At 41.3% G+C, this 14,222-nt stretch overlaps 1 protein-coding gene across 1 annotated transcript in view; it reads left to right on the forward strand.

Annotated features, from left to right (window-relative positions):
• The window catches only part of LOC120047098 (receptor-type tyrosine-protein phosphatase U-like), a 281,387-nt gene that overhangs the window by 231,615 nt on the left and 35,550 nt on the right, over window positions 1–14,222 (forward strand). The window contains exons 20-26 of the mRNA XM_038992639.1: window positions 973–990; window positions 1,701–1,737; window positions 2,607–2,704; window positions 3,351–3,467; window positions 11,339–11,493; window positions 11,830–11,956; window positions 12,693–12,842. Coding sequence (XP_038848567.1) covers window positions 973–990; window positions 1,701–1,737; window positions 2,607–2,704; window positions 3,351–3,467; window positions 11,339–11,493; window positions 11,830–11,956; window positions 12,693–12,842 — 702 coding nt within the window. The remainder of the gene's footprint in view (window positions 1–972; window positions 991–1,700; window positions 1,738–2,606; window positions 2,705–3,350; window positions 3,468–11,338; window positions 11,494–11,829; window positions 11,957–12,692; window positions 12,843–14,222) is intronic.

Genomic DNA, 14,222 nt, shown 5'->3' on the forward strand with positions numbered 1-14,222 from the left:
ACTTTAGATAAACTTCTCCTGAATGCAACCGCTGTGTCAGTTTTCAAAAAAACTAGAAAAAGCACACCATGCTATAATCTGAGCTCAGAGACCAAAACAAGCCATACAGATATCCGCCATGTTGTGGAGTCAACAAGTCAGAAATATTATTATAAATATTCACTTACCTTTGATGATCTTCATCAGAATGCACTCCCAGGAATCCCAGTTCCACAATAAATGTTTGTTTTGTTCGATAACGTCCATAATTCATAATTCATAATTCCTCCTCTTTGTTTGCTCGTTTAGTTCCAAAATCCGCAGGCCAGACGAAAAGTCAAACAGTTCCGTTACAGTTCGTAGAAACATGTCAAACGATGTTTAGAATCAATCTTTAGGATGTTTTTAACATAAATCTTCAATAATGTTTCAACCGGAGAATTCCTTTGTCTTTAGAAATGCGATGGAACGCAGCTAACTTTCACGGGGGCGCGCCTGAGTGAGCTCGTGGCACTCTGCCAGAGCCCTGACTCAAACAGCTCCCATTCCCCCCTCCTTCACAGTAGAAGCATCAAACAAGGTCCTAAAGAATGTTGACATCTAGTGCTAAAGAATGTTGACATCTAGTGGAAGCATTGGGAAGTGCAATATGACCCCATAGACACTGTATATTGGATAGGCAAACCTACAAACTTCAGATTTCCACTTCCTGGTTGGATTTTTTCTCAGGTTTTTGCCTGCCATATGAGTTCTGTTATACTCACAGACATCATTCAAACAGTTTTAGAAACTTCAGAGTGGTTCTATCCAAATCTACTAAGAATATGCATATCTTAGCTTCTGGGCCTGAGTAGCAGACAGTTTACTCTGGACACCTTATTCATCCAAGCTACTCAATACTGCCCCCAGCCATAATTAACTAGCTTCTATCTCTTCTCTCTGTTTTTTCTACTACCTTCCCCACCTTCTCGACTTTGGACTTTGACCCTGTAGATTCGGATTAACAGGGAAGTAAGTACTTCACTCCTCTTTCTATTGTCTACCATCCCTTTCTTTTCCCTCTTTCCCATGCAGTACATCCCTCCTTCAAAATTCAAACCCTTCAGTTTAGTGTTTGGGAGCCTGCATTCAGAGTTGGCACAAAGCAAGCTGCTCCAAGGTGTCACAGTGTTCAGATTGCAGCAGAGTGAAGAAACTCTGAGGGTTTCCATCTCTTTTCCTTTTATCTGCCATTGAATCTTAGATGTTTGTCTATTTCTACCTGAGCCATGTCCAAGCTTCAAGCCAGTAGCTCATCGTGCAGTAGAATAACCAGAGTACCATTGCACTCTGGCAATACCGTTGAAAGAGTTATTGTGAATAGGCACCCTTTTCTCGACCATACCTAAATCAAAGATAACCGCTAAGTAAAGAGGAATGCACGTTTGAAGGAGCTCCCATATCTGCAGAAGACGAGACTGCCTTGTGGCCCATTGTTTGTGTGACCTGTAAGCATATAGAGCTGTGTCATTGTCACCATACCCACTGGCATGCCTTGTCATCTCCAGCATGTGACAAGTGTCCCTATGTAGTTATATTACTTGTGCTTGCATGAGGTCAAATCTCAGGAGGTTACGGTTACCACTATGACCGGTTGAGGTGGTGCGTGGATGCCGTGGACATGCTGAAAGCGCTGTCTGAGGCACAGATGGCTTACATGTCATCCCTTTTCTCTTTTTCAGGGCTACCATCGATCCAACCACTTCATAGCCACTCAGGGTGAGTATCCCGCCATGTCTGGAGTTGGGTGCTTGTGTGTGGGATTGTGTGTGTTTTTGTGTGTAAAATTGAGGTTGACCAACCTACCCAATGAACTTCCACGTAGGACCTAGCAACAGTGACACAGACAGACCTCAAGTGTCTCTCCATCCAATCAAACGGTGACTGCATGTGTGACCCGCCAACCCACTGCATGACATTGGGTGGGTGATACATGGAGAGAGAGAGAGAGCCTACAGATCTCCCTCTGTCAATCATCCACACCTGTGATCTCTCACTAAGCAGCAGTTTGGGTGCACAAACTGTGTGTGTGTATACATCAGTTTCCTTTTTGTGTGTGTGCATGCTTTTCCATGCGTGCATGTTTGGATGTGTAGATACACACCTCAGCATCAGTTAAACCCTCTCCTAGCGTGTCTAGCTACTCACTTATCTTTCACAAACTCACTCTTTCTCTGAGAGTGAGAGAGAGAGAGAGATGGTGTGATAGAGTGTGAGACTGAGTGAGTAAACTATTCTTAGTGTCTTCCTCGGGGCCATATGATCTGTTTTCTGTTTCACCTGTCACTTCTCATACTGAGCCACAGTTTGCTGGCACAGACCAATGAACACTGCTATGAAGCACTGTACATCACAACTTTAATTACAGTAGGGCATGTGACCTGACCAGGAAAAACTCTTTGGTCCTACTTATAATCTAGCTGCATGTACCTTGATCCTGTGTCCAAGAAAAGTGACTTAGTACAGTAGTATCAGGTCATGTGGTCAGGAAACAATCCTGGCCCTAGTCATATTGATAATTTGTATTTACAGCAAACTGTTTTTGACTGAGATGGTTGATGTGATGGTTTTACCTCTTTGTCCCATAGGGCCCAAACAGGAGACAGTGTATGACTTCTGGAGGATGGTGTGGCAGGAGAACTGCTTCAGCATCGTCATGATCACTAAACTGGTAGAGATAGGCAGGGTGAGTCTCACACTTCTCTCCTCATACACACATCTCACACAGTGCAAAGGGGGACACAATAACATTTTCTCTGTACTGTATTCAGGTCCTGCTATTTGCTCAGACAGACATAATTGTTAGAGTAATTGAAACACCAGCAGAATGTAAATGCTATAGTAAGGGTCCCATTATTTTCTTCTGAAGTGATAAACGTAGACATAGTGGTTAGGATGACAATGTTTATATCAATATCAGTACATCAACTTTGCTGTTCCCTCTTAGCAACTGCACTCCATAATCGATGCGTTAGAGCTGGATTGTTCGTCAGCTGAATCAAAAGAACATCTAACCTAAATAAGTAATTACAAAATCCTTTGTGCCTTAATGGAAAACATTAGTGGTGGCCCAGTTTTAGATATTATGTTCCCCATCATTAAAGACTATTATAGTTACCTCCTCTATCTATCGAAGAACTGGTTAATTTTGTTGGAGCTGAATTTAAGTATAATTGTTATGCGTCTTCTTCCTTACATTTATTTCATGCTGAGCAGTAGGTAACATAATTCTCCAACAAGTAACACAGCTTGGTCAAACACATGTCAAACACATTTCTGTGACTATCATTGTATGCATTTTTGATCAAATGTTATTTGTCTCTGTTGACCAGGTGAAATGCTGTAAATACTGGCCTGATGTCAGTGAGATGTATGGAGACATCAAGATTACACTGCTGAAGCTGGAAACACTTTCAGAGTACACAGTTCGTACTTTTGCCTTGGAGAGGGTAAGTCCAACCATTCTGTACCTGCACATTTTTGACATTGAGTCAGTCTACGTCTATGACCAATATCACATGGATTTGACTTATACAGGACAAATCCCAGCTATTACTAAGTATCTTTTCCTCATTCTTTTCTTATTTGGGTTTCTTATGGCTTCACTGTTCAAATATACCATGATGGCATTGCTTCTTCATCCAGCGTTTCCAGGCAGTATTCTATGATAGAGAGTCTGTGATGTTTATCAGTCCAACTGAACAGAACCAGCAGTCAATCTGTCTCAATTATGAGGTGCTTCTATTGTGAATGCATCCTATTCAGAGAACATGGCTCCACAGAGGCCTCTTTGACTCCTCTTTGTGATAAAGGCACTTGGCGGACATATAGCAGCCTGTCTCTGACTAAAGAGAGGTGATAGTAGGAAATAATACTCTGGCACTATGGTTCTTTCCTCTAATTGGTTACTGAGTTGGCCCCTATACCAGTCTCCTTCTCAACACTCATAAACATTGCAGAGACAGCAGCAGTTGGCATACACTGATTTGAGTCGACATTGTCTTACTGCCTGACGATGTAGAGAGATTAGAATAAACAACAGCTCCTGATGTACAGACCGATGTGACTCAGAGACGATGACCATCGAGGGCCCTCTGATTAAATATGCCTGCAGTGAGAGGATTTAATAACTCAAGCTACTTAATTAACCCCCCCCCCACACACACACACACACACACACACACACACACACACACACACACACACACACACACACACACACCGCTGAGGCATTGCTGCTTCTACAATGACAGCGCCTGAGCTTGAAGGGTTCGTTGCTCTCAGTATACCATCCTGTCAATCAACGCCTGGGTCTCTCCATGGAGCGGCTCAGAGCAACTCTGCGGAGTGACAGTGGCACAAACACAGCATTATCGTTTCACTGTTGCCGCCACTCTCCGTGGGAGCACCACTGTACTTCACTTATCAAGCAGAGATTTTTGAAGAAGTTGACAGTTTGTTTTCACTGCGCCTCGTCTTCTGAGTAGATTTTTGGGGGGTCTCTCTCTATCTCTCTCTCTCTTCAAATATTTTCTTTACTTTGTCAACTCGGCTCAGAGGAGGAAATTGCAGTGATGCGTCTGTCGCCTAGCTCCCCATTGAGCGCAAGCCTCATCATGTCACATCCATTGTGGAGAGTTAACACATGGGGATTCCAGTTCCACAGGACCATGTAGTCCATGCTTCACTGTAGCTGTACCGTACTGTAGGTGTACTCAACAATAGTGTCAGTTTGTTGCTGGATCTGTGCTGGATATCTTGATATTTAGACATTTAGAAAAAAAGGAAAGCTGAAATGTCTTGAGTCAATACGTATTCAACCCCTTTGTTATGGCAAGCCGAAATACGTTCAGAATATAACATTTATTTCAACAAGTTACATAATAAGTTGCATGGACTCACTCTGTGTGCAATAATAGTGTTTAACAGGATTTTGAATGACTACCTCATCTCTGTACCCCACACATACAATTATCTGTTAGGTCTCTGTCGAGCAGTGAATTTCAAACACAGATCCAACCGCAAAGACCAGGGAGATTTTCCAATGCCTTGCAAAGAAGGGCACCTATTGTTAGATGGGTGTACAAAAAACAAACATTAAATATCCCTTTGAGCATGGTGAAGTTATTAATTACACTTTGGATGGTGTATCAATACACCCAGTCACTACAAGATACAGGCGTCTTTCCTAATTCATTTGCTGGAGAGGAGGAAAACATCGCAGGGATTCCACCATGATGCCAATTGTAATTTTAAAAGCGTTTAATAGCTCTGATAGGAGAACTGAGGATGTATCAACAACATTGTAGTTACTCCACAGTACCTAATTGACAAAGTGAAAAGAAGGAAGTCTGTACAGAATAAAATTATTCGAAAACATGCATCCTGTTTGCAACAAGGCACTAAAGTAATACTGCTAAACATGTGACAAAGCAATTAACATTTTGTCCTGAATACAAAATGTTCTGTTTGGGTCAAATACAACACATTACTGAGTACCACTCTTCAAATGTTCAAGCATATTGGTGGCTGCAGCATGTTATGGGTATGCTTGTAATCGTTAAGGACGGGAGTTTCTCAGGATGAAAAATAAATGGAATGGAGCTAAGCACAGGCAAAATCCTAAAAGAAAAACCTGTTTCAGTCTGCTTTCAACCAGACATTTCAGCAGGACAATTTCTGCAGGACAATATCTCTTCACAACTAGCTACGTGATTATTGCACCTCAATGGGTATAACTTTTGTTGACAATTTCGATACCTTTTGGAAACAAAACACGTTTTATGAGGAGGATGACATCCACCCAAATCATTTGGGTTCCTGGATCCTTTCACAGCATTATGCGTTGAGACAAGGACTTGTCAATGACCCAAGCCCAGCTAAGTTAATTCCTACCATTGTGACGCTGAGTTGTCATAAGGCTTCAGCAAATGGACATTATACCAGGGGCGTTGGTAGACACAATGTAAGTAACCTAATGTCCCTCTAACTGCCCTGAATGCCTCTGCTGATCCTACAGCTATTGTATGCAGTAATCATGTGCCTTTGAACCAGATTTATATTGTTAGCACTCAGGCGGTGTGCCCTAGTAGGAAGTCCAATGTGTGCAGCTCACCCTGCACTAACATACAGTTGAAGTCGGACGTTTACATACACCTTAGCCAAATACATTTAAAGTCCGTTTTTCACAATTCCTGACATGCCTCCTATTAAAAATTCTCAGTTATGATCACCACTTTCTTTTACGAATGTGAAATGTCAGAATAATAGTAGAGAGAATGATTTAATTCAGCTTTTATTGATTTCATCACATTCCCAGCGGGTCAGAAGTTTACATACACTCAATTAGTATTTGGTACCATTGCCTTTAAATTGTTTAACTTGGGTCAAACGTATCGGGTAGTCTTCCACAAGCTTCCCACAATAAGTTTGGTGAATTTTGGCTTATCCCTCCTGACAGAGCTGGTGTAACTGAGTCAGGTTTGTAGGCCTCCTTGCTCGCACACACTTTTTCAGTTCTGCCCACAAATTTTCTATAGGATTGAGGTCAGGGCTTTGTGATGGCCACTCCAATACCTTGACTTTGTTGTACTTAAGCCATTTTGCCACAACTTTGGAAGTATGCCTGGGGTCATTGTCCATTGGAAGACCCATTTGCGACCAAGCTTTAACTTCCTGACTGATGTCTTGAGATGTTGCTTCAATATATCCACATAATTTGTGTTCCTCATGATGCCATCTATTTTGTGAAGTGCACCAATTCCTCCTGCAGCAAAGCACCCCCACAACATGATGCTGCCACCCCCGTGCTTCACGGTTGGGATGGGGTTCTTTGGCTTGCAAGCCTCCCCCTTTTTCCTCCAAACACAACGATGGTCATTATGGCCAAACAGTTCTATTTTTGTTTCATCTGACCAGAGGACATTTCTCCAAAAACTACGATCTTTGTCCACATGTGCAGTTGCAAACCGTAGTCTGGATTTTTTGTGGTGGTTTTGGAGTAGTTTATACTTGCGTACTATTGTTTGTACAGATGAACGTGGTACCTTCAGGCATTTGAAAATTCCTCCCAAGGATGAACCAGACATGTGGAGGTCTACAATTTTCTTTCTGAGGTCTTGGCTGATTTCTTTAGATTTTCTTATAATGTCAAGCAAAGAGGCACTGAGTTTGAAAGTAGGCCTTGAAATACATCCACAGGTACACCTCCAATTGACTCAAATTATGTCAATTAGCCTATCAGAAGCTTCTAAAGCTATGACATCATTTTCTAAAATTGTCCACGCTGTTTAAAGGCACAGTCAACTTAGTGTATGTAAACTTCTGACCCACTGGAATTGTGATACAATGAATTATAAGTGAAATAATCTGTCTGTAAACAATTGTTGGAAAAATTACTTGTGTCTTGCACAAAGTATATGTCCTAACCGACTTGCCAAAACTATAGTTTGTTAACAAGAAATTTGTGATGTGGTTGAAAAACGAGTTTTAATGACTCCAACCTAAGTGTATGTAAACTTCCGACTTCAACTGTAAATAACATGAGCATATCTATTTCTGCTAAGCTTCCCAGTAAAGCGTTGAAAATTGCTCAAAATAGCCCACGTTAACATATGTAGATTAAGAAACAAGGTTCATGAAATCAATAATTTGCTAGTAACAGATGACATTCATATTCTATCTCTGAATCTCACTTAGATAATGCCTTTGATACAGTGGTAGCAATACAGTGTTATAACATTTAAGGAAAAGACAGAAATGCCAGTGGTGGAGGTGTTGCTGTTTATATTCAGAACCACATTCCTGTAAAGATTAGAGAGGATCTCATGTTAAATACTTTTGAATTAATATGGCTACATGTTAATCTGCCTCACCTACAACCCATTCTTGTGAGTAGCTGCTGTATACCACTAAGTGCTAACAGTTAGTATCTGGATAACATGTGTGAAATGCTTGATAATGTATGTGGTATATTTTCTGGGTGATTTAAATATGGACTGGCTTTCATCAAGCTGCCCACTCAAGGAAAAGCTTCAATCTGTAACCAGTGCCTGTAACCTGGTTCAAGTTATCCGTCAATCTACCAGGGTAGTTACAAACAGCACAGGAATTAAATCATCAACATATATTGATCACGTCTTTATTAATGCTGCAGAAATTTGGTTTAAAGCGGTATCCAAATCCATCGGATGTGGTGATCACAATATAGTAGCCATATCTAGGAAAACCAAAGTTCCAAAGGCTGGGCCTAATATAGTATATAACTGGTCATATGATAATTTTGGAGTGATTCCTTTGTTGTTGATGTAAAGTATATTTGTTGGTTCGTTGTGTGTAATGAGGAGCAAACAGATGTTGCACTTGACACATTTATGAAATTGCTTATTCCAGCTACAAATAAGCATGCACCCATTAAGAAAATGACTGTAAAACTGTTAAATCCCCTTGGATTGATGAGAAATAGAAAAATTGTATGGTTGAGAGGGGATGAGGCGAAAGGAATGGCAAATGGGTCTGGCTGCACAACCGATTGGCAAACGTATTGCAAATTGAGAAATCATGTGACTAAACTGAATAAAAAGAAGAAATTAAGCTTTGGAGCACCTTAAATTACATTTTCGGGAAAAGCTATCACCGCTCTTGAATCAGATGGCTCATTCATTACAAAACCGAATGATATTGCCAATTACTTTAATGATGTTTTAATTGGCAAGATTAGCAAACTTAGGCATGACATACCAGCAACAAACGCTGACACTACACAAGTATCGCTGACCAAACTATGAAAGACAAGCATTGTAATTTTGAATTCCGTAAAGTGAATGTTGAAGAGGTTAAATAATGATTGTTTTCTATCAACAATGACAAGCCACTGGGTTCTGACAACTTGGATGGAAAAATAATGTGGAAAATAGCGGACGATATTGGCACTCATGTTTGCCGTATTTTCAATTCAACCCTAATAGAAAGTGTGTGCCCCCAATCCTGGAGGGAAGCAAAAGTAATTCCGCTACCAAAGAATAGTAAAGCCCCCTTTACTGGCTCAAATAGCTGACCAATCAGCCTGTTACCAACCCTTAGTAAACTTTTAGAAAAAATTGTGTTTGACCAGATACAATCCTATTTTACAGTAAACAAATTGACAAGGGGGAAGGGGGACACCTAGTCAGTTTTACAACAGAATGCATTCAACTGAAATGTGTCTTCCGCATTTAACCCAACCCTTCTGAATCAGAGAGGTGCAGGGGGCTGCCATAATCAACATTCATGTCTTCGGCACCCAGGGAACAGTCGGTTAACTGCCTTGCTCAGCGGCAGAACAACATATTTTTACCTTGTCAGCTCGGCGATTCGATCCAGCAACCTTTCAGTTCCTGGCCCAACAGTCTAACCACTAGAATACCAGACTTTCAGCACACTTATCGGGAAGGATATTCAACAAGCACAGCACTTACACGAATGACTGATGATTGGCTAAGATAAATTGATAATAAAAAGATTGTGGGGGCTGTTTTGTTAGACTTCGGTGCGTTTTTTTTACATTATTGATCATAGTCTGCTGCTGGAAAAACGTATGTGTTATGGCTGTACACCCCCTGCTATGTTGTAGATAAAGAGTTACCTGTCTAACAGAACTGAGGGTGTTCTTTAATGGAAGCTTCTTCAACATAATCCAGGTAGAATCAGGAATACCCCACGGCAGCTGTCTAGGCCCCCTACTTTTTTCAATCTTTACTAACGACATGCCATTGACTTTGAGTAAAGCCAGTGTGTCTATGTATGTGGATGACTAGACACTATACACGTCAGCTACTACAGCGACTGAAATGACTGCACCACTTAACAAAGAGCTGCAGTTAGTCTCAGAGTGGGTGGCAAGGAATAAGTTAGTCCTAAATATTTCCAAAACTGAAAGCATTGTATGTGGGACAAATCATTCACTAAACCCTAAACCTCAACTAAATCTTGCAATAAATTCTGTGGAGATGACTAAACTGCTTGGAGTAACCCTGGATTGTAAACTGCCATGGTCAAACATATTGATACAACAGTAGTTAAGATGGGGAGAAGTCTGTCCATAATGAAGCGCTGCTCTACCTTCTTAACAGTACTACTGTTCAGTCGTGTGGTCAGATGCCACAAAAAGGGACTTTTTGCAATTGGCTCAGAACAGGGCAGCGCGGCTGGCCCTTGAATGTACACAGAGAGTAACATCAATAATATGCATGTCAATCTCTCCCGGCTCAAAGTGGAGGAGAGATTAACTTCATCACTACTTGCATGTTGAATGCGCCAAGCTGTCTGTTTGAACTACTGGCACACAGCTCGAACACCCATGCATACCCCACAAGACATTCCACAAGTGGTCTCTTCACAGTCCCCAAGTCCAGAACAGACTATGGGAGGCACACAGTACTACATAGAGCCATGAGGACATGGAAATCTATTCCACATCAAGTAACTGACGCAAGCAGTAGAATTTGATTTAAAAATAAATAAACATGCACCTTATGGAACAGTGGGGACTGTGAACCAACACAAACACAAACACAGATACATGCACACAGACACACAATAACATACACACTCTACACACACATACACATGGATTTTGTATTGTAGATATGTGGTAGTGGTGGAGTAGGGGCCTGAGGGCACACAGTGTGTTGTGAAATCTGTGACTGTATTGTAATGTTTTTAAAATTGTATACTTGTCTTTTTTTTGCTGGACCTCAGCAAGAGTAGCTGCTGCAATGGGGATCCATAATAAATACAAATACAAATACAAACCAAAAACGCAAGGCCAAATCTATACTGGAGTTGCTTACCAAGAAGAGAGTGAATGTTCCTGAGTGGCAGAGTTACAGTTACTTGAAAATCTATGGCAAGACCTGAAAATGGTTGTCTAGCAATGATCAACAACCAATTTGACAGAGCTTGTGGAATTATTAAAAAGAATTATGGGCAAATTTTGCACAATCCAAGTGTGCAAAGCTCTTAGAGACTTACCCAGATAGACTCACAGCTGTAACCACTGCCAAAGGTGCTTCTACAATGTACTGACTCATGGGTGTGAATGCTTAGGTAAATTAGATATCTGTTTTTGATTTTCAATAAATTTGCTAACATTTATAAAAACATGTTTTCACTTTGTTATTATGGGGTATTGTGTGTAGATGGGTGAGAAAAATATATATTTAATCAATTTTGAATTCAGGCTGTAATACAACAACATGTCAAGGGGTATGAATACTTTCTGAAGGCACTGTAACTCATGTAATCTTCTTTTTATTCTTCTTCTGATGTTGTGTTTCCACAGATGGGCAACTCAGCTAAACACGAGGTGCGTCAGTTCCACTTCACGTCCTGGCCGGAGCATGGGGTTCCCTACCACGCCACAGGCCTGCTGGCCTTCATACGACGGGTCAAAGTATCCACGCCACCCGATGCTGGACCTGTGGTCGTCCACTGCAGGTACCAGCCTCCAATCAACGCACATTGCAGTACACCACTTCCTGCTAGCTGTCAATGCTCATGCAACCATTACTACTTTGTGTTTTCAAAGCTTTAAAGCGTAGTCCCAGTGGGCAAAACTGATTGAAATGACACAATTTTAATCAGTTTTACATTCGTTATGAGTCGGACGCTAATTTCAACCAGTTTTACCTGCTGTGGCTGAAGCCTTGTATAGGGGAATTGCATCCATCCCCAGCCCTGATTCTATTATTTTCATGTCACCCAAAGAAAGAGAGAGCCAAGAGTTGGGTCAAAGGTCAGTGACATGTTGTTCTCCCTGTGTCTCTGTGTCAGTGTGGGGGCAGGCTGCTACATCGTGCTGGACGTCATGCTGGACATGGCCGAGTGTGAGGGTGTGGTGGACATCTACAACTGTGTCAAAACCCTCTGCTCACGAAGCATTAACATGATCCAGACAGAGGTGAATGGGCGGGCCTACAGTACATTTCAGTGGGGGAAGATAAAATGATTCACACCGCTCTGGTCTCCTTACATCTGTATTGCCGGTATTGTGTTTGGGGAACTCAGAGAGAGTGAGGGAAATATTCTAGCCTAGCTCCCCTACTGGGACTTGTGTATAGGTCGATGGTTTCCGAGATGCGAAGGCTTACATTGTCACAGTGCAATGCAGAAGCACGTGGCTTTTCTTTCGATGATATAGCATATCTTAATCGTATTATGTAAATCCAATATTGGTTTAGCTGTGTATTACATTTGTAGTTATTTGCAGGGGTGCTCTAATGAAATATATACACTGCAAATGTTTGTTTATTTAGACGTATTTATTCAGTCTCCCACCGCTCTTTGATACACTGTACAATATTATAGCTTATATTTAATTCACATCATGGCAGGTAATGAGATTTCTCTCTCGCCACCCTTCCACACCTCATACTCTTTCTTTGTGATATGGTCCTATGTTATTTATGTTCTAACTCTCCCTGTTCTGTTGTTCTCTCTTTCTTATCTCTCTCCCTCTCGCTTTCTCTCTAACACCCCCCCGTCCTCTGTATCATACTTCGCCCACTTTCTTTGTCATATCATCCTATGTTCTTACTCTCTCTGTTTTGTTGTTCTCTGTCTCTCTCTCTCCCCCTTTTCGTCTCCCCTCTCTCTCTCTCCATACACACCTCTCTCTCACACCTTTCTCTCTGCAGGAGCAGTACATATTTATCCATGATGCCATCCTGGAGGCTTGTCTGTGTGGAGAGACTGCAATCTTGGTGAATGAGTTTGCACTCATCTACAAAGACATGCTGCGGTTGGACTCTCAGAGCAACTCCTCCCAGCTACGAGATGAGTTCCAGGTCAGTCACACACTGGAATGAAATAATACATCTTCTGTTTCGTTGTGAAATACTATTTGTTTTCAGTGACTTCACAGAAAAGGTTAAGACAGAACAGCACAACACAACCCCAACCTAGAATACTAAGTTGAAGCACTGTTGGATATTTTGATTTTGTTGCTGGTGGACTAGAGGGGATCAGACAGAAGTTGTGTCTGGCCTGAAGTCAACTTGATGTAACAATGCTGCATGGCTCAGAAGTCCAACACATTGTAGCAGAAAACAGGACAATATAGACTGATTAAATCAGCATTCTTGGGGTGGCAGGTAGCCTAGTGGTTAGAGCATTGGGCCAGTAACCGAAAGGTTGCTGGATCCCCTGAACAAGGCAGTTATCCCACTGTTCCCCGGGAGGCCGTCATTGTAAATAAGAATTTGTTCTTACCTGACTTGCCTAGTTAAATGAAGGTTAAATACAAAACATTAAGTGAAAAACTCAACAGACACTATGAAAGTTTAACCAAGTTTATTGACAGCTGCATTAGACAAAAACATTTTCACACAAGCACTGATGTTTAACCCTTCCTCCTAGGCTGTGTCTCCTCCTACACATCTGTACAAACATTGTGTCTTTACTGCTAGGCAGGCCACTAAGTGATACGGGCCATAAACTTTTATTTCTCCCTTAACGGGACCTGACCTTAACTCGACCCCCCTTCATCACTAATCCATGGCTCTCTCCCCTTATCAATGCCTGCCACATGTGATCGCTTTCCAGCAGTCAATATTTCAATAGGATACCTGATATAATGTAAACGTTATACATTATCCTCTCTCCCTCAGTGAAACGAATATATATTATATAAGTATATTTTATATTCTCAGAACCCAACAGCCCCTCCTCTTGAACAATAGCTTCCTACTGTTCAACTTACTTAAACTTGGAAATGACTTACAAATTAACAAACAATGACAATAAAACATGAACAAAAAAGAATAAAACATGATTATAAATGAACAAACAATGATAACAAAACATTCACTGTGAGGTTTACAACCTCAGAGACTTATGGCCCCTGTTTTATGATCACACCATACACAATCTTATTTCAATTCCTCATAGAACACTGATAATAACGTGTCCCATGGATCTGTTGACTTCTTCCAGTTCAACGTTCTCCTTCTGGTTCCTAAGAGAGTGATAGCACAAAACTTGCAAAGCAACGGGAAACACAAAACATAACAGTATTAACAATGTGGTAAGCTATGCATAATTATATATGCATGAAAACCAAAGTCTGAGACCATGACAATTCCCACTCTCTCTTCACCTGACTATGCCTCCAGGATACTTTTCTGCTGGATTCCACAAAAATGAAAGCCCTAAAAAGCCTCCTCATG

Source organism: Salvelinus namaycush, chromosome 5 (assembly GCF_016432855.1).
Source record: "Salvelinus namaycush isolate Seneca chromosome 5, SaNama_1.0, whole genome shotgun sequence".
NCBI classification, from domain to species: Eukaryota; Metazoa; Chordata; class Actinopteri; order Salmoniformes; family Salmonidae; genus Salvelinus; species Salvelinus namaycush.